This window comes from Cetorhinus maximus, chromosome 15 (assembly GCF_964194155.1).
Source record: "Cetorhinus maximus chromosome 15, sCetMax3.hap1.1, whole genome shotgun sequence".
Taxonomy (NCBI): Eukaryota; Metazoa; Chordata; class Chondrichthyes; order Lamniformes; family Cetorhinidae; genus Cetorhinus; species Cetorhinus maximus.
The window spans coordinates 30,452,736-30,473,833 of NC_135893.1; the positions used below are offsets into that span (position 1 = coordinate 30,452,736).

Sequence of the window (21,098 nt, forward strand, 5' to 3'; positions counted from 1 at the left end):
ATTTGCTACTTTTATTGCTTATAGTTTTTAAGGTCTTATTTTGTGGTTCATTGTTTGTAGGGGCTATATTCTGTAACAATGAGGAGCAGGGAAGAAGGGCCCGAGAGCAATTGATATTAAGTATCTCCCAAAAGGTTTAATTTAATTTAAAGGGGTAAGTCATGGCAGGAGAGCTCAAAACTGTGGTGTGCTCCTCCTGCTCTATGTGGGAAGCCGGGCACATTTCCAGTGCCCGAGACCAGCATGTGTGTGGGAAGTGTCTCCAGCTGCAGGTCCCTGAAGCCTGGGTTTTATGCAGAGGGTAGTGGGTGTCTGGAATTCGCTGCCCAAGTTGGTGGTAGAGGAAGAAACTTTAAACTCTTTTAAAAAGTACCTGGATCTGCATCTAAAGTTCTGTAAGCTGCAGGGCTATGGGCCGGGTGCAGGAAGGTGGGATTAGAAAGGGTACCTGGGTGTCCTTGGGCTGGCATGGACAAGATGGGCCAAATGGCCTCCTGTGCTGTAACTTTTCTATGGTTTGATAGAAGTGGCCACTGGTGCTTCAACCACTGTAGTGGGAGAGCACACCTTCAAATATTTAAACAAGGGTACTCAACAATTGAATTTGGAGTAGACTTCAGACAAATTGAAAACTTATACTTGGCGAAGCTATCCAAGTGAAGGGTATTACCACTGTATCTGTTTATTATAAGCACCAAACAGCACAACTCCTGGTGATGGCAGTAGAAAGCGAAGGACCAAGCCTTCTAGGTCGCAATTGCTTGAGGGAAATTAGTCTTGATTGGCCAGTGAGGTTTCAAAAGGAAGCAGGAAGAGTTCCTGAGTTGGGAAAGGAACAAGGCAAGGTACTTCAGAATGACCCTGGAGAGTCAAAGGACCTTAACAGGATGTCAGGGGAGTGTGTAGCCATTCAGCAACCTGAGGAAATGAAGAATGTATTAAACAGCAGCATGGAAGAACAGCAGAAGAGACGAAAGGAGACTCTGCTGAATTAGAGAATTCAAGATGAAGCAAGTGAGCTTCGTAAAAAAAAGGAAAACCTGTTGAAAAACCTTCACACACTACAAGGATCCTTTAAGTCAAAGCTTATACCATTGGAAAATTATGAACAGAAGGAGGAAGAATTTAACATCACTCTGAACAGACTGAAGAATCAGTGGCAGAGAAGATGCAGCAATGTTCAAGGTTTCAGGAGGAAGCCAACAGATATAAGAAGGAAACAGAAGAGCTGAAGAATCAACTGAGTCAAAATGAAGAACGAGACTAAACTCTGTGGTACACAGAAGAAGACAAGATGGAAGATTGTTTTTTCTGAGCTATGAGCAACCCCCCACACTACTACAGGTTCAACACCTTCAGAGTTATTTATGAAGAGATGCCTTCGAACAAGATTAAGCCTGATACTTCCCAATTTAGAGGGGAAGGTGGAGAAAAGTCAAGGGAATCAAAAAGCGACTCATGATTTGCATAAAGTGAGAATTTACTGTTGGTGAAGCAGTATATGTACAAAACTTCTGCAGTAGATCAAGTTGGTTACCTGGTGTAATAGTTTCTGTGACCAGATCCCTGTTGTGCCACATAGAAATGGAGGGCCGGATCACCCACAAACACGTGGATCATTTGAGAAAATGATGTTCCACCTGTAACCATTTAGAACCCGTGGTCCCTGTTGAATTGTCAACCAAGGATAGATATACCGAATGGCCTCCTTCAGTGCTGTAACTTTTCTATGGTTCTAAGTCCAGGTTGCTGACTACATTCATTATACCCTTCGGCAGATTCTGCTTCAACCGCCTGCCATTTGGAATTGCCTTGGCACCTGAAATATTTCAACGCACGATGTCAGCCATTTTGCAAGGCCTACAGGTTGTTATCTGCCACATGGACAATGTTTTGGTTCATGGCACAACAGTGGAGGAACACCACTAAAGACTCACAGCAACCCTAGAATGCCTGCAGGAAGCAGGGCTAACATTGAATAGAAATGTGAGTTCTGCAAGACATCAATTTGGTTTCTGGGACACGTCGTCTGCAATAAAGACATCACTGCAGACTCACAGAAAGTAAAAGCTATTAGCAAGTTCCCAACCCATCATCGATTCTGGCCTTCCATAGATTCATGGGGATGGTGAGCCAGCTGGCAAAATTCCTACCAAGCCTGGCACAGGTCACAGAACCTTTGAGACATCTACTTAAGAAAGACCAGTAATGGTCCTGGAAAACAAGTCAAGAGCAAACATTCATTTGTATCAAAGCGATGCTGCTCACAACCACATTTTACGGTCCATCCCTGCCCACCACCATACCAGCAGATGCTTCATCCACAGGCCTTGAAATGGTCCTATTTCAGGATCAACTGGATGCTAGTCGCCGACCAGTATACTGTGCTTCCAGATGACTGTTGAACACAGAGACGAGATACGCCACCATCTAAAAGGAAGCCCTCACAGTCATGTGGTCATGTGAGAAATTTTCAGACTGCATCCATTGGTCTAAAGGTCACAATTTAAACAGACCATAAGCCATTAGCCCAACACCTTTTCTTCAGTACCTTAAAGATCACCATTACTGATTGAAACCAGTTTCAATGTAGGGGTAATTTTCCTCTTTTTTTGCCCCAGCACAGAACTATGTTTATATAACAATTTAACCACTCACCCCACTTCAGGCCTATGAATTCTGTCTATGAGTATCAATGGACCATAAATCATTGGTTTATTAATCAAGCACGAGTCTAAATTCCTCATATGTGCTCCTGACATGCAGCATTATGTGCCCTGGGTGCTGAAGATTAAAATATACTCATCAGGATCTATGCAGAAAGGAGGCAACCATTATAGAGAACTTCTCGGACCAATTTGAAACATCTCTTTTTCAATCCTTCCACTGGCAGTCCAGCTATGACACATTCGGACAACAGTTCTGGTACTCTGTTAGTTCATTGTACAGTGAGTTCTTTGCCATTTGAGTAATATCTGTGCAATCACAGTCTTGATGCACTGCTTATGCATTGCATTGCCCTTTGCCTATGCCTACTTAGCACTACATCAGCTAGACTGAATTGGTTCAATGAGCTGAAGCAAGTGATTGAACCCCTCAGAAATGCAAAGTTAGATAAGTAACGGAATTTCTCTTGGAACTATTGCATGCTTTTTAATGCATTTTTTGTGCATCAGTGAGAGGTATCCATTCTGAGACGTAAACAGTTTTCAATGTTTTTCATCCCACTGTTCATATCAAACACTCTTGCATCAGAGTTGATGCAGAATAAAAGTTCCTCTATTCTGCCCAATTGTGCACTTAAACGCCAACCAGAGATACATGTAGCCAATTTAAAATTATACACGTTTATACCGAATTCTAGATCTAACCATCTCCCCTTGACATTCAATGGCATTACCGTCACTGAAATCCATGACTATCAACATCCTGAGGGTTATCATTGATCAGAAACTGAACTGGCCTAACCATATAAATACTGTGGTTACAATAATAGGTCAGAGACTGGGAATTCTGAGGCGTATAACTCGCCTCCTGACTCCCCAAAGCTTGACCACCATCTACAACGCACAAGAAGAGTGGCACATGACTAATGTGTATAAAGCCCCTAACTCAAAATGGCTGAAGCCAGCACTCCCAAGCGTACCAATCCCAGCTGTATATGTTACTGATTTTAACAGTCACCACACTGTGAGGTAATGAGACAAATGAAGCCAATAGAGAAGACCTAACAGACTGGATGTCTATAGAAGACCTGCAACTGGTCTTCAATCCCAATCAAAGCAACTTTCCATTCTGCCATTGACAACAAGGCTACAACCCGACCTCACCATCATGTCCAAAGACCAAAGCAGGAATACATTACACACATCCCGGAAAATACTTTGACTTTCCCAACAGGCCAATAGGCCCATCATTACCCATGTCGGTATTGAAATCTCTGTGATCTCATCAATACGAATCCAAAGGTGCAACTGGGACTGCTATATGCTATAGGGAAGCCATCAAAAAAGTAGTGACCTGAATCCCCCGTGATCCCAGAATGTTATCATCATTGATTTGTTGGTCCCCTGACTGCACCTTGCCACCCACCCATCACCACCTCCCCCCCAACCCCACCAAGCTTCAGGGAAAAATACACTCCATGCTGGACAAAGGAGACCCAGGACGTGCTCTGGCAGCCCACAGGTTGCAAAGGGCCTGCTTGAGCCTCTAGATTCAGCCGGACTCCAGCATTGGATTGAGTGCATTAAAGGCCTGGACTTCACACCCTCCTACGTCATCTTGGAGCAGCTAATCCTATGGAATGCCGGACCCCAAAAGTCCAGCCCAACTCCATAGCCTCCAAGTTAGTGGAGAGGACAAAAGGACCTCTTGACAAGAACGCCAAGAGGTACATTGTCAACTATGCTGGAAAATGACCTTGATCCCTCCACAAGCCCCCACCCCCATCAGCATAGATGAGGTGAAGGAAGGGTTAGTGGCAATAAAGAAAGGGGAGGCAGCTGGCAGAAATAGTATTCCCCTGGAATTTCTCCAACAACTTGGCCCAAAGGGACTCCAGTGGCTTGTGAAACTATACAGCAAAGCCATGAAATCAGGATACATCCCAAAAGCATGGCGGGAGACAATGGTCTATGCCATACTAAAACCTGGCAAGCTGATCAACCCAGCAAGCTATAGGCCAATATCACTTCTGTGCACAATTTACAAACTCCCTAGAACGTATCATTCTACTCTTGTCAAGGCCACGATTCCTGAAGAACAAGCAGGCTTCCAGCCTAAACATAGCTGCTATGACCAAGCTCTTGCCCTCACAACACACATTGAGGTCAGTTTCCAGAGGAAACTTGACCGGTGCAGCCCTTTAAGGCTGATGACATAGTCTGGATTAAGGGCCTGATGCTGAAACTCGCAAGGATCACCCCCTGCCCTAAAACACTGCCTCCTTTTGGCGATACTGAGCAATAGACGGCTATGTGTCCACCTTGGCGACAAAGCCACCTCACCTCGATCTCTCAACAATGGACGACCACAAGTATCAGTACTGCACCGACGCTTTTCAAGGTCTACATGAGCGACATGTTGCAGCCAATAAAGCCGTGCAAATTTGCACATGTAGGCGATCTTGTCCTGACAACGCAAGCAGCCATATTTGACATTGAGTCCACTTTGAACAGGGTCCTCAACATCAATTCTGAGTACTATCAGAAATAGGGCTCAAACCAAATCCCCACAAAACACCAGTATTCGCATTTCAGCTTGTTATCAAGAATGCTAAACACACCCTGAATCTGACCTCCTGGGACAACCTTGCACGGCAAGACCCCAGTCCTACTTACCTCGGAGTGAAGCTGGACCGCACGCTAATCTTGACCACCTGAACCACCAAGACGAAGTCAAGAATCAGAAACTGGCAAACACCAGTTAAGGAGCCTCAGCTCCTGTACCATAGACTTCAGCGATGGCTCTTGTGTATTCCATAGCTGAGCACTGTGCACCTGTATGGACCAATAGTAGCCACACTCGAATAATTGATGGACCAAAAGTAGCCACAGTCGAATAGCATCGTTGGAACCCTCAAGTTGGCCCCAACACCCTGGCTTCCCATGCTGGCACACACTGCCAATGGTGGGGCATATGGAGTGAGCAATGTGTAAGAAGCCAGAGTTGTTGGATGCAGAGTTCTTAGATGGTAGAGGTAGGGAGTGACAATGCCATAAAGCTTTAATCAAAAGAATGAAGATTTAATCAAAGTTTTGGGATATTGTGAGCCAATGTAGATTGGTGAACATGGGTAGGTGGGTGAGCAATGCTTGGTGCAGGATAAGATTTGGGCAGCAGTGTGTTGGATAAGCTCAAGTTTATGGAAGGTGGAGGATGGTAGGTCATCCAGGAGTGTGTTGGAGTAGTTGAGTCTTGGGATGTTAAAAGCATGGATTGGGGTTCAGCAGCAGATGTGCCGAGACAGAACAAAGACTCATGGAGTTGGAATTAGGTGTTTTTTTGTGATTGAAGAGTATGTGAAGCCAGAAACTTGGCTATTTAAAAAAAAATTGCACCTAATGTAATTTGAAATTGCATTAATCGGGGTTGCTCAACGATGCAAATAAATAGCTAACTAATATTCTGTTATTTCCAACTCTACATTTCTAACCAGTTAGACCTGAAAGCTCGAGAGGTCTGGCTAGGTTAAAGAGCACAAAATGGCTATCTCAGCAGTAGTGATATTTCTTGCACCAATCAATGAACAATTCTCTAGAAAGTGGTTAGATTTCTTTGAAAGAACAACAAATTTATGGATTTAACATTCCCAGTGAAAGGACAGAGGAGTTTCAGTGATGAGAACTAAATCTTTGCAAGGTTGTGGTTCTGAGATCTGCTTTCCTATCAGCACAACTCTGCCACCAAATGCAGGTTGTAATCATGCAGTTCTAAATTATTGTAGGCAATGGTTGAAAAATCTATATAGACATAAACTGCAATAGATTTCACATTTGTTGGGTTATGGGTTGTCCAATCATAAACAGTGCTGGAAGCAGATTCTATTCTAAGAGAGCCATTAATATATAGCTATAAAAGAAAAATCCAACAGTAAGGGCCAAAGCACAGGGAAAAGGGATGAAGTGAATAGATCTTTCAGAGACTTGGCATAGGCATGATAAGCTGAATGGATTCCTTCTGGGCTACAGAAATCAATGGGGACAATTTTGGTTTCTCTACTGTCCCATTTTTCAGCGGGAAAGAGGTGGAGCTCATCTTGTTGCCCATTCCTACTGGAAAATTTCATATAATTTGACATCATTTACTTTCAACAGTGTTAATTTGACATCAACTGTACTCAATTGTAATCATTTTGTCATCATTTGACATCAATCCTCAAATGCAATCACATTGTCATCATTTGATATCACTTGCACTCAGAATGATGGCCAGATGATTGTTTCTATTTCATTTTCACTCACAACCATTAATTGCGATGTCAAATGATAGTTATCAGCTGATATCATTGTGACCACTGCAGGACGGCAATTGATGACAATAAAATGTGACTATGTATACAGCCAAAATTTTCCTAAGTACCAGCTGATTATGTATCCAGTGTGTAGGGTCATACACCCTGACCCAACCTCTCCCTCTGGCCCTCCCTCCCACCACACCCCTTATTCTCTGCCCCAACCCCCCTCTTATTTCCCTCCCCTTCTCACCTCCCTTTTTTCTCCCTTCCCTTCCTTCCCCCTTCCCTTTCTTCCCCCTTCCCTTCCTTATCCCTTTCCCTCCTCCCCTTTCCCTCTCTTCCCCCATTCTTCCCTTCCCCCATTCTTCCCTTCCCCCTTTCTCCCCCACCCCTTTCTCCCCCCACCCCATTTCTCCCCTTTTCTCCCCCAACTGGAGATCTCTGGTCACAGGGCCAGCTGGAAACTGGAAGTGATATTTTCCAGCCAGCCCTATTGCAGATTTAAAGTTGGTACAGGAACAGCCAGGACCGTAACAATGAGGAAAGTATTGGGGAATTGGTGGAGGGTCGTCAAGAGAGGTCAGTGAGGCCCGGAGACTGGCAGAAGGGATGGGGTGAGTTTGGTCACAGGTGGGATAAAGGACAGAGTTTGGAGGCAGGAGGGAGAATTTAGACCCCGATATTGGAGGTGGGTAGTGGGAGGGGTGGTAATGGGTGGGAGAGTTTAAACCTGAGACCTGGGGGCGGTGGGTGGGTGAAAAGTATAGACCCTGAGATTAAAATGAATTAAGAACTGCTAGGGATCAGGTGGTGCTCTCAAGCATATAATGCATAGTGGAATGATTTTTTTGGACAAAATGGAAAACTGAATAAATTCAGATATTATTTAAGTAATTAATTTCCTTGTATTCTTCGATGCAGATTGCTGACTGCATTTGATAGGTTTGAGCATGCTGGATCTAAGTTTGAGGGCGCTATCAGATTTGATGTCAAATTCATTCCAAATTAAAGTTTTTGATGTCAAATTGTAATTGAGAGCATTGAGTATACTTGAAAGCAAAAATGATATTAAAATTTTTGGATCGGGATGGCCTGCTGCCATTTGGAATAGGCCTCAATGTTAGGCAGCACTCCCAACAGGAAAAAGCAGAATCCTCAATTAGACAATGCAAATTGGGATTCTTTCAGTCTTACCCTCTCTCTCATGAACAATTCACTGGCTGTAACTTTTGTTCAGTCTTTTTTTTTTCCCTTGGAGAGACACCCTTTGCATTATACTATTTAAAAAATGCATTTACAGTAATAGAGGTTCATTGAAAAGTAAGTATTTAACATCTGGAATTAGTGAGTTGAAATATGAGGAAGCTTTGCAACTACCACGTAGAAGACATAAATAGGATAAGAAATAGACATAGAGTATGTAGTTCGCTGGAGAAGCAGAAGCTAATACAGAATGGTAGGGAGAGGTAAGAGACCCTAGGATGTCCTGCATGGAAGGTGCTCCCCAGGCTACAACCATTATAGAACATAAATGCCAATTTAGGGAAGTTTAGTAACAACCGATTTCCCATAATTCTGAGTTATTAATGCATCCACATTACACACAATACAAGGATCTGTGTAAAACTGTCTTCATCATTTCCAAACTGGAAGAGTATTCATTTTTATGTCAGGCAGTAGATTGCTTCCAGTGTTCACCCCTCAGGAAGGTTGATACTGAGACAAGCCTTAAGAGTTTAACTGCACAGGAGGCTATTCAGCAACTTGTCTCTGTCCCTTAACTTTTCTAGAGCATCTAAAGCTAATTCTACTTCCCTATTCTCTCCCTGTAGCCAAGTATATTTCTCTGCTTCATCTTTCAAGGGACAAATGCTTAAAACCTAAGTGATCCCTGGCTCAGCTGCTCCATGACAAAGCATCCCATATTCAAACATTAAAAATTGCTAAAATTGCTAAATTCTCTCCTCACTCTCTTAGACAAGCAGTCATCAATTTCAATAGTTAATTTGGCTAACTAGAAAAGTTAACTTTCTCTGTTCACCCCATTTAGTCTTTCATAATTTTAAAAAACCTTTTTTCAACCCCCTCTTAGCTTTCTGTGCTCCCGTTGAAATAATCAGTGTCTCACCTCTGTCTTCGTAACTGTAATTTCCCATTCTTAACATTGTCAGGTTCTTTTAATTTCTGTTCTTGAAAATTTTTTAAAAATCAAATAGCCAACAGCAGAAAGAAAGGCGTGTACTTATATAGCATCTTTCACCACCTCCAAAGGTCCCATAATGTTTTACAAACAGTTAAGTATTTTTGAAGTGTAGTAACTGTTTTAATGTAAGAAATTTAGACAGAACCTGAAGCTATAGAAATTTTCCATGCTTCTTAATGCACTCTTTCCAAATTCTCTGTTATTTTAACTTCTGTGCTAACATTTTTAAATAACGCTGAGGATAATACAAATCAAGCACATTCACATGAGGCTAGCGCGAACAGTAATTTCTGCTCCAACTTTTTAGACTTTTATAGCCTGTTAATAAACGCAGCTTCTATTCTGACAATCAGTTTTGCTAAGAACTTGGCATGTTAAGATCTCAATGGAGAGGCTATAAGATATAAAATATTATTGCCTAATTTTATTTTTCAAGGGGCAAGCTGGGAAATGACCTTTGTCCTTAAAGAAGACAATCACAGGTAGTGACTGGAAGAAGTGGGGGTGAAGTCTATAATCACTCTTGATAGTGTGAACTTGATGGATTGACTAGTCTGTAATTCTAAACTTTGATTGGTGAATCAAATATTGTGGTCATTTTTTAATCCTTTCCTCTAAGATAGTGTTGAGTTGGAAAATTTAAACTACTATCAAGCTTGTTAATGGTTCAGTCCTGTTCGCCACCACAACCTCAGCACCCCAATGTTGCACATAAGTTGATGCCTGTGTTTGCTTGATGAGCTATTTAAGAGAAACATTCACAAACCATAGCTGAATTAACAGCATGTGGGCCATTTAAACTGATGAAGTGGCTTGTTAGCTGCTTGCGAAGTGTTAAAGGATACATTTTATAGATGTGTTGTGATGGGCTGATATTTGAGCATGCCTGCTAATGAAAGCCTTCTCACAAGAATAGCAAATGTCATAACTGTACCTTTTTTAAAGTATCCCTTTTATCTTGCACAAACCCAGATGCCCCTCAAGATTATCTGGGATGAAATTCAGCTCCTCGTGCCCAGCTGACTGGTTAAAAATTTCTAGACGACCCACTCAAAAACCAGACTGTTGATGCTCAGATTGGGAAGGCGGTGATCCTGGTCCCGTTTAGCGTCCTTCTGCACTATCAAACACAAAGCAATGTTTGCATCAGCATCCAAAACTGCTAACTAATTGGAACTGGGGTTTACTATAACATTCTGGGGGGTAAATATATCTAAGTGCGTGATGCTATTGATTGGTGTGCCTCACCTGCTGGCTCTGTACATTTGTAAGCACATTGTACTTCAACAGCAGGGCAAGATGAACAAATCAGTCCTAATTAATAATAAGAGAAAATATATGGCCTTAGGATCAAGATGAAAGAATTAAAACGTTGGAATCATTAAGAAAATTTTCAAAGTATGAAGAAAAAAATAACACAAAATTTTGAGACTTAGCTGTTTTCCCCCTCATCTTCTGAGAAGGCAAGATTCCTGAACATTACACTGTAATATACTACGTTATGAAAGCTGAAAAATATTAATCTCTGTGCTGTTTCACTGGAGGCATTTATTCGTTTACTTTAAGATGATTAATATTTCCTGTTCGTTACTCTAGTAGAGAGGATTTCAGATAAACACATCAAGATTTTAAACATGATTACCTAACGGAATCATTTCAGGATTAAGATCTTTAATTGCAGTTTGCTTACATGACATTTTGACTAACTCATTCAAACTATTTTGTCTTGAAGTTTTATTAATCATTGTTTTTTTTCTAAGCTGTCAGAAATATCTTTATGCATAAAGTGCTTTGACACTTTAAATTCACAAAGGCTTTCTTTTTAATCCCAGTAGATGACCAGTAATTCCCCTAAACTGGATGAGATGCTGCTGTGTACCACTCAAAATGATTTCCAATTTCAAATTGAATCTCTGTTTTGATTGAATTTAAATAAAAATAGAATAACGAGGCTACATTACATAGCAAGAAGGGTTGCTGCCTACTTAATAAAAGAAACTAGAATGATCACTTAGCTAGTTTTATATTGGTGACAGAAACATCCCATCATGGAGCCCAGTGTGGTTCTTCAATCTCGACATGCCCTGTGTCTTCATCCGTTGATAAGCATTGTGAGTTATGTGAAGCAGAAACAAGATGGTCATTCGGTGTGATGATGTCTAAGGTCACTGAAGGCTTACATTAATAGTTTTCTAGCATGCTCCATTCAATTTTTTTTCATTTTTCAATCCAATCTATGTACATGTTGGGGGCAGGCGTCAATATGAAACCTTTTGTTTTCCAAATTTGATTCTAGAAGTAGCTCAATGATAGATAATTCTTTCCAATTCCTGAGTGCAAGCTTATGCCCAAATTATCATGGATCAACATGTAAGCTTGTTGTAGTAATTGGATTGATTGCCCCTCCCTCTTGTCTATCATCTGTGGATCGGCACTAAGGGGTGGGGCTTCTGATAGACAGAGGGCGCCAAGCGTGTAAGCATTGTAACATGTGTCCTCAATAAAAGTTGTTTCTCGGCATCAAATCTGCTCCTACCTCAAGTTATTACAGTTGGTGATGAGGGTAAAACCAACTTATGCTGCACACTTCGCCCTGGTTGCTGTGAGTAACACAAAGCTGAGAAATATTTGCCAGTCATGCCGTTGTTTGGGAGGATTGATCTGTACGATGCAGATGCAGTGGATTGGAGTCAGTATGTCGAGAGACTCGGTTTCTGTTTCATTGCGAATGAAATTACTGTGAAGATAAACGTAGGGCTATCCTGCTGAGTGTGTGTGGAAGCAAAATATATAACCCTATCAGAAACCTGACTGCCCCGAATGTACCTAGTTCTAAGTCGTTTAACAAGTTAGTAGAGCTTGTGAAGTCACATTTTCAGCCAAAACCTTCTGTAATTATGTAGCACTTCAAGTTCAACATGAAAATTCATGCTTCAGGTGAATCTCTTGCTACCTTTGTGGCGAACCTGAAACAGCTAACCAAGTACTGGGGGATGGCTTGAATGGTATGCTGCGGGACAGACTTGTATATGGGCTGAATGACAGCGCCATGCAGTGCTGTTTGCTTGCTAAATTGGATACTGATTTTAAGTGCGCTTTGGACCTTTCTCTCGCTATGCAGAGCGCCGCAAAAGATTCTTAGGATTTGCACCATGTGAATAATGACACGGTGCACCATGTTGGACGGAGGCCAGCTGCTGAGCATAGTGCGAAAAGTGGCACTGCAGGTTTTAAGCGTGATTCCCTGTCTGTCAAACGACGAATCAGGAAGCATAATAACAATGTCAGCTGACAAGCTACTCATTTGCTATAGATGTGGCGGGAATCATTGAGCAGATGTTTACAGATTTAGAGGCAGAGTGTAACTGTTGCCACAAGAAAGGGCACGTGGCTAGGCAGTGCAGAACAAAAAATAAACAATCAGCAAAGCAGAGAACAAATCTGCTTGAGTCAACTGGCAGTGCAGAAGCTGACGCTGCTGATGCATATTCTCTGAATCGGGTGACTGCTGTCAAAACTGAGCCCATTGCAGTGACAGTGCAGGTGAATGGCAAGCAACTGCAGATGGAGGTGGACGCCGGTGCTTCAGCTACTGTTGTCGGGGAGCACACGTTCAAGTACCTCAATGAAGGCAGTGAACCATTGACATTGGAATGCATGTCCGCCAAACTGAGAACCTACACTGGAGAGCCCATTCATATCAAAGACATTGTGCAAAGGCTGCTTGGCCTTTTTGCCATTGGACAGCCAGCGATAAATTTACTTCAATTACTTTTTAAATGGCCTTAATAGGCCTCTTAATTGTCAGCGGGTGAGCTGCCGACTCCGGCACCTGACCGCCAACTGAAATATCGCAAGAGTGCACAATGACATCGGGACACATGCCCGACGCCATCGCACATCATGGGCAGAATTTTGTCCTTGGTGGATGAGCGGGCCCCACCGGCTTGGCAGTGGGCGGGCAACTGAGCCCCCCCTCCCCCGCCAAAATGGGGCCCGCCACCATTTTGAGTGGCGGGCCAATTAAGGCCTGCCCGGCGGCCTGCCTGACAGGCAACGCTATGCGCTTCCTGTGTTGGGGGGAGGGAATCCCCAACTGTCAAAGTGCGCACTACTCCCTGATGCAAAGTGCTGTCTCAGGGAGTTTACTGACAGGTAAGAAAAGCCAGAAAATAGAGAAATATTAAAATTATTAACATGTCCCCCTCATGTGACAATGTCACACAGGATGGGACATGTTAATAAGAAACACATAAAGTTTATTAAATTTTTTAAAAATGGACATGAAACTTCATCCCGCCAGTGGATGAGGTTTCATGTTTTTTCAGAAGCCCGCTGGGGCTCTTGGCCTGCCCGCCAACCTTAAGGTCCACAAACAGAACTGTCCCGGCAGACCGATCGTGTCAGCGTGATCCTGCCCCACGGAACTCATTTCTCGTTATCTTGACGCTCTTCTCTCTCCCCTTGTCCAGTCTCTTCCCACCTACATCCGTGATTCCTCTGACACCTTACGTCACATCAACAATTTCCAGTTCCCTGGCCCCAACCGCTTCCTCTTCACCATGGACGTCCAATCCCTCTACACCTCCATTCCCCACCAGGATGGTCTGAGGGCCCTTAGCTTCTTCCTTGAACAGAGACCCGAACAATCCCCATCCACCACTACTCTCCTCCGTCTGGTTGAACTTGTTCTCACACTGAACAATTTCTCCTTTAACTCCTCTCACTTCCTCCAAATAAAAGGTGTGGCTATGGGTACCCGCATGGGCCCCAGCTATGCCTGTCTCTTTATGGGGTATGTGGAACATTCCTTGTTCCAGTCCTACTCCGGCCCCCTCCCACAACTCTTTCTCCGGTACATCGATGATTACTTCGGTGCTGCTTCATGACCTCTCTGTCTCAATTTCTGATGATAGACTGTCCACCAATATCCATTACAAGCCTACCGACTCCCACAGCTACCTCGACTACAGCTCCTCACACCCCGCTTCCTGTAAGGACTCCATCCCATTCTCTCAGTTCCTTCGTCTCCGTCGCATCTGTTCTGATGATGCCACTTTCAAAAACAGTTCCTCTGACATGTCCTCCTTCTTCCTTAACCGAGGTTTTCCACCCACGGTCGTTGACAAGGCCCTCAACCGTGTCCGGCCCATCTCCCGCGCATCCGCCCTCACGCCTCCTCCTCCCTCCCAGAAACATGATAGGGTCCCCCTTGTCCTCACTTATCACCCCACCAGCCTCCGCATTCAAAGGATCATCCTCCGCCATTTCCGCCAACTCCAGCATGATGCCACCACCAAACACATCTTCCCTTCACCCCCCCGGCAGCATTCCGTAGGGATCGTTCCCTCTGGGACACCCTGGTCCACTCCTCCATCACCCCCTACTCCTCAACCCCCACCTATGGCACCTCCCCATGCCCACACAGAAGATGCAACACCTGCCCCTTCACTTCCTCTCTCCTCACCGTCCAAGGGCCCAAACACTCCTTTCAAGTGAAGCAGCATTTCACTTGCATTTCCTCTAACTTAGTCTACTGCATTCATTGCTCCCAATGCGGTCTCCTCTACACTGGAGAGACCAAACGCAGACTGGGCGACCGCTTTGCAGAACACCTGCAGTCTGTCCGCAAGAAAGACCCAAACCTCCCTGTCACTTGCAATTTTAACACACCACCCTGCTCTCTTGCTCACATATCTGTCCTTGGCTTGCTGCATTGTTCCAGTGAAGCCCAACGCAAACTGGAGGAACAGCACCTCATCTTCCGACTAGGCACTTTACAGCCTTCCGGGCTGAATATTGAATTCAACAACTTTAGATCTTAAACTCCCTCCCCCCATCCCCACCCCGTTTCTTCCCCCTCCCTTTTGTTTTTTTCAATAATTTATATAGATTTTTCTTTTCCCACCTATTTCCATTATTTTAAAATCTACAACTAATACCTTGTCAGTCTTTCCACCCCACCCCCACTAGAGCTGTACCTTGAGTGTCCTGCCATCCATTCTTAATTAGCACATTTTCTTAGATAATATCACCACCCTCAACACCTCTTTGATCCTTTTGTCTGTGACATCTTTTGATTATCTGCTCCTATCACTGCTTGCTTGTCCCTACAACCACCACCCCTCCCAACTTCTCTCTCCCCCCCCCCCACCTTAAACCAGCTTATATTTCACCCCTCTCCTAACTATACTCAGTTCTGTTGAAGGGTCGTGAGGACTCGAAACGTCGAGTCTTTTCTTCTCCACCGATGCTGCCAGACCTGCTGAGTTTTTCCACGTAATTCTGTTTTTGTTTTGGATTTCCAGCATCCGCAGTAGTTTTTTTGTTTTTAACCTTAAGGTTGAACTGGCAGGGCCTTTAAATTGGCTTAATTATCCTGTCAATGGCCTCAATTGGCCATTGACAGGTTGGCGGGCGGACAGCTGATTTCGCTAACCGCCCACCTTCCTGAAGATTTAAATGGACCGGGATGATGTCGGGGGCTCATCCTGCGTCATTTTCCTCTCGGCAAGAGGGCCCCGCCCCCAAATCACCGAGGGGAATATCCTGGCCCATTTTACGCTCGGTTGGGTCGGGTGCATACCCACCCAATGAGCTAAAAATCTTGCCTATAAGGAAATTACGGCGGAGGAAATGTAGTAATTAGATTTGTTATCCCTCCCTCCTGTCTATCAACCATGGTTTGATGCCAAGGGGCGGAGCTTCCGGTAGGCAGAGGGCGCCAAGCGTGTAAGCATTGTAACATGTGTCCTCAATGAAAATTAAGTTTTTCTGCACCAAACTTGCTCCTACCTCATGTTATTACCCTTGGTCAATCCCTTCATTTAATTGTTAACTGATGTCTCCCTTAGATGACTGGATGTACACTCATGCTCTGTTTCTTCTGTTGGGAGACATTAGCAGTGTGATCCTTTAAATTGACCCTGTTGGCTCCTTCACCATTCAGCTAATTTTTTTTTTACGTTGAATATATTGGGCCATAATTTATTGTAGGAATGGTAGGTTCACTGGGACTGCTTGGGGTGATTGTACTGCCTTTGATATTTGATATCTTTGAAACAGTTGAGAAAATGTTTTCCCTGGCTCTTTCCCTTTTCTCCTACCAAACCTGTTGACCACTTTATTGTTTGTTTGTGACATAAATTCAACATTCATGTAAAGTTGATTCTGGTAAACTTTCAGTGGAAATCTGAAATCAAGGGCTAACATGTCTGCCACGAGAAGTGGTGATAATTCCTTGGCCATTTCACACCGCTATGGTTTGAAACCATGTTTAGTGTGAATCTGTTGCAGTGACAAGCCTTGTCCACATGGCAGAACCACCCACTTCCCCCAACCTCACCTTCCTCCATGTTCTTTCAAACATTTAGACCCAAAGTGCCCTCTAAAACCATCATCTGCTGGATTTTGCAGAGTCAGTGAGAGTGCGCCTCATTTTCATGCGACACAGATTGGTGAAAATGCCACTTGGAACACTTTTTTGCCGTCACCATGGGCCAGGCACTGGGGGTGGCAACCTGTCCATATGGGAGTTTCTTTCCTCCACAACCCACCACACCACCACCACAGCCATCCTAACCCTAGCTACAGCTCAGAAAGTTTCCACTTTTTTGACCTAAACCCCATTGGTAGAATCTATGTGCACCCTTCTGGAGACAGGCACATAAGAAAACCAATTGCTTTCATTTATGTAACACATGTCACACAGGAAACTGTTGCAAGATGCTTCACAAAGCCTAATCAGATAAAATTGAATATTTGAGCCAAAGGGCTATTAGGAGGAGTAACCAAAAACTTGTTCAAAGAAATGAGATTTAAGGGCAGTTTTCAGGGAGGTTTAGGGAAGGGAATTCCTGATTGTTAAAAGCACTGCCAGTGCTGGAGAAAAAAACATATTATCTAAATGGTGAAAGATGGCAGAGCTCTGAGATGCAGAGGGACCTGTGTGTTCTAGTGCATGAATTGCAAAAGATTAGTATGCAGGTACAGCAAATAATTAGGAAAGCTAATAGAATGCTATTGTTTATTGTGAGGGGAATTGGATACAAAAGTAGGGAGGTTATGCTTCGGTTATACAGGGGATTGGTGAGACCACATCTGGAGTACTGTGTACAGTATTGGTCTCCTTATGTAAAGAAGGATATAGATGCATTGAAGCAGTTCAGAGAAAGTTTGCTAGACTAATACCTGGAATGGGAAGGTTGTCTTATGAGGAAAGATTGGACAGGTTAGGCTCGTATCCATGGAGTTTAGAAGAGTATGAAGTGACTTGATTGAAAGATATAAGATCCTGAGGGGTCTTAACAGGGTGGATGTAGAAAGGATGTTTCCTCTTGTAAGATAATCTGGAACTAGGTGTCACTGTTTAAAAATAAGGGGTTGCCCATTTAAGATAGAGGTGAGCAGAATTTTTTTCTCTCAGAATCATGAATCTTTGAAACTCTCTTCCTCAAAAGGTGGTGGAAGCAGAGTCATTGAATATTTATAAGGCAGGGGTAAATAGATTCTTTATAAGCAAGGGGGTGAAAGGTTATTGGGGTAGGCGGGAATGTGGAGTGGAGGTTATGATCAGATCAGCCATGATCTTATTGAATGGCAGAGTAGGCTCAAGGCACCGAGTGACCAACTCCTGCTCCTGCTCCTAATTCATATGTTCGTATGAAGGGTGGATGTGATGATAAAGTCAGAATGTCAGAGGAAGACAGTTCTAATGGGGTTGTATCATTGGAGGAGGTTACAGAGAAATGTGGGGCAAGGCCATGAAGGCACATGAAAATGAGAATATTAAATATCTCTCAATATTCCAGCTGCTTTCTATGATGGAATGCCCAAAATCCCAATACGACAATGGCAAAATGAATTGTTACACTACATACAATGTTTTGACACATTGGCAGACTCTTCAATGCTGTTGATCTTTACACCATGATCCAGTCCTAAAATACTGCACACTGTGAACTGTTGCTGTTACCACATATGAATTCTCACTTTGTATTGAGATAGATTTTCAGTCGTAGGCTGAAGTCCTGGTTGGTGCAAACTTAGATATCAGTTTATATCCCATTCTGTTCATGTTTGTTAACTTCTAGTTTGTGACAGCACATGGTGCATGGAAAAGTCAAGAAGAATTGGTCGTGAATCTTAGACTTGGGTGCATTTTTTGGCAAGAAGCATGGATACATAGCAGGCCAAGCTTATTAATTTATTTCAAAAGAAGAAAGCTTTGTATTTATGTAAGCGTGCTTCTCAGAAAAATCCCAACATGCTTTACAGAAAATGAAAATGTTGTTTATGTAACCAAATGTAAATAATTAATGTATAATGAGTAGGGCATTAAGTAAGGTGAATGTATATTGAGTTTTCATAAATCAATAAACACAGATGAGAACGTCAGCACCCCACCCCTAAAGATACTTACAGGCCAATGTATATTGCAATGCAGATGACTTCATAAACAAATGTCAAAAGTATAGGATGAATGATCAAAATGACTTAATATTGAGATATATGAAATCCTTGAAACAAACTCATTAAAACCTTTGTTCAACTCATCCTAAATGTATGGGATAGTTCAGCTCCAGTGTTTCAAATTTTTAAACAATTTGGGGTGAGAAAATCCTTCAGTCTAATACTGTGATCTCTCTGGTTTTAAAGAAGATACTTTATTTTATTGTTGAGAAACCTAGGCTAAACCCTAGAACCCCTAGTGCAGGACACACCACCTGGTTTGTTACCTGGAGTGAAGACATAATAAATTGAGGAGTAGTCATTAAGTGATAATCATTCATTGTATGGTTTTAAAAACCTGCAGACTGAAAGAAAAAGTGGGTCAAGTAGTAAATCAGTGACTGTTACAATGTAGATAATTATTGATCTTAATATTTCAGGAAAATGTAGTCGCCTTTGTTTTTAAGGATCTCCATAGGCTTCTTAATTGTGATTGTTTCGGCTCTTCTGATTTTGGTCAGCAAAGTATCTAACATGCATGAAATCCCATCACTGTACTGTCGGGTCTTTGAATCAAATTACTGAGAACATTATATAAGTAACAGCCAGAACTTCACTATATTTATTATCTATGGCATAATTTATATTGATTTTAATTTTCCAGGCTCACTCCAGCTGGCTATTACTCACCCTGAGTTTTACTGGTATGTCGATGAGGGACTCACAGCAGAAAACATGAAAAGCTCATTGCTTCGTAGTGAGATCCTGTTTGGAGCCCCACTTCCCAATTACTACTCAGTGGATGACCGTTGGGAAGAACAGCACAGGAAGTTTCAGAAGTTCGTGATCTCCTACGTCGATCTGTTGGCTTCACAGTCCACCAAGTGAGTAACTTAAGTACATGATTGTGCTTAAGAGAAGACAACCTGAACATTTATATGTGCAGTATGGACTTAACCTTGTAATTATTTCTTTAAAGATGTTTCTTTTCTCCCCAGTTTTCTCCCTTTCCTGAAGGTCCTAATCAATGCTTTTACTTGAGTCAGTTTACCTTCATTAATTTTCCTAAATAACTATTCATCCTGTGACTTTGGTATTAGGCTTCAGAGCTGAGCCTGTTCCCATCAACCAGTGTCCATAAATGTACTTCCCAGCAAGGGCATATGGATAGTAGTCGGAGCTGAAACTCTGGTTGATTTTGCCTGTTGCTTAGCCCCGGGGCACTGAGGTCAATTACAGTGATATTACTGCCACCAAAACTATGATAAACTAATTCAACAAGGATCGAACCTAGGATGAGCCTGTTTGACTCAATTCCTTACTGGGCAGTACAGTTCCCAAATGGACCATACGCATAGCTTTTATATGTAACTTTATATACACCTCAATTAATCACAATAGTCTTGTTTGTTTTTCTTAAGTTTTATATTGAAATAGTAATGAAAGCAATTCTCTCATCCAACCAGCCCTATCTCTCCACTCTGCTTGCAGCTTAGTGATAGATACGACAGTATGCCTGGTACATCCAATGCTGTAGGACATGCAGTAGGATGGTAGCAGTATTATTGTGTTACTAATAAATCAAATAAAAAGGCTTGTTCCCAGATTTATGCTGATTTAGTTGCTGTCACTCTGTGATATGATGTGCTGAACCCAAGGACTGACAAAATTGATTTAGGTAAATTGTCCAGCAAGGCAAAGGGTTCACATACTGGAGGATATGAGGCAAAAATGAGGAAGTTAGGAGTAAGAAGGGAAGTTGGCGGCTGAACTCAGAATAAATTACCAAGGAAGGCCATGGTATATATAAATCATCTCAGTATATCTCTGGTTCACTGTGTGACACTGGAGACTTTCGAATCCTGGAGGTGGTACAGAAAAGAGTTACAAGAATGGTCTATGTTTTCACAGACCTGAGCAATGTAAGAAAAGACTGCAAAAAATTAAGTGCTTTTAACTTTGGAATTTAGAAGTTAGAATTGTCTAAAGTTATCTGCAGTTTAAAAACGGTAAATACAGACACTACTTCAGACTGAAATGTATCAGTAAATCAAGAAGGTATGTGGTCAAAGTAGAGAAAGGATCATTTAGAGTGAGTCTCTGGAAGGTATTTTTTGCACATGAATCAACATATGACATTGGGCATCGGAGTGGAAATCAGCGTCAGATTGCCACTCTGTGCCTAATTTCTTACCCTGATTTTTTTATGATCCTATCTCGCCTGACTTTCTGACTCAGTCCGGGTGAGATCCAGGCAGTGTAGCGGGTCTCCAGGGCCCAGTGTCAAAGTGCAGCAGATTTGAAGTGAAGGAGGCCACGCCCCCATTGTTAAGGCACTAGCTGCCGTAAAGCAAGTAGGTTTAAAGGTCCATTTAAATTTAAAGGTTCTTGACAGGCCAGGGAGAAGGTTAATTGTCTAAGGTAAGTGGATAGGATTTGAGGGGGGGCTGTCGGAGGTCAGGGGAGGCATGTCAGATGTCAGTGGGA

General features: G+C 42.8%; 1 protein-coding gene across 1 annotated transcript in view; it reads left to right on the plus strand.

Annotated features, from left to right (window-relative positions):
• The window catches only part of disp3 (dispatched RND transporter family member 3), a 748,238-nt gene that overhangs the window by 422,643 nt on the left and 304,497 nt on the right, over positions 1-21,098 (plus strand). The window contains 1 exon segment of the mRNA XM_078559213.1: positions 19,276-19,495. Within this exon segment, the coding sequence (XP_078415339.1) occupies positions 19,276-19,495 (220 nt within the window).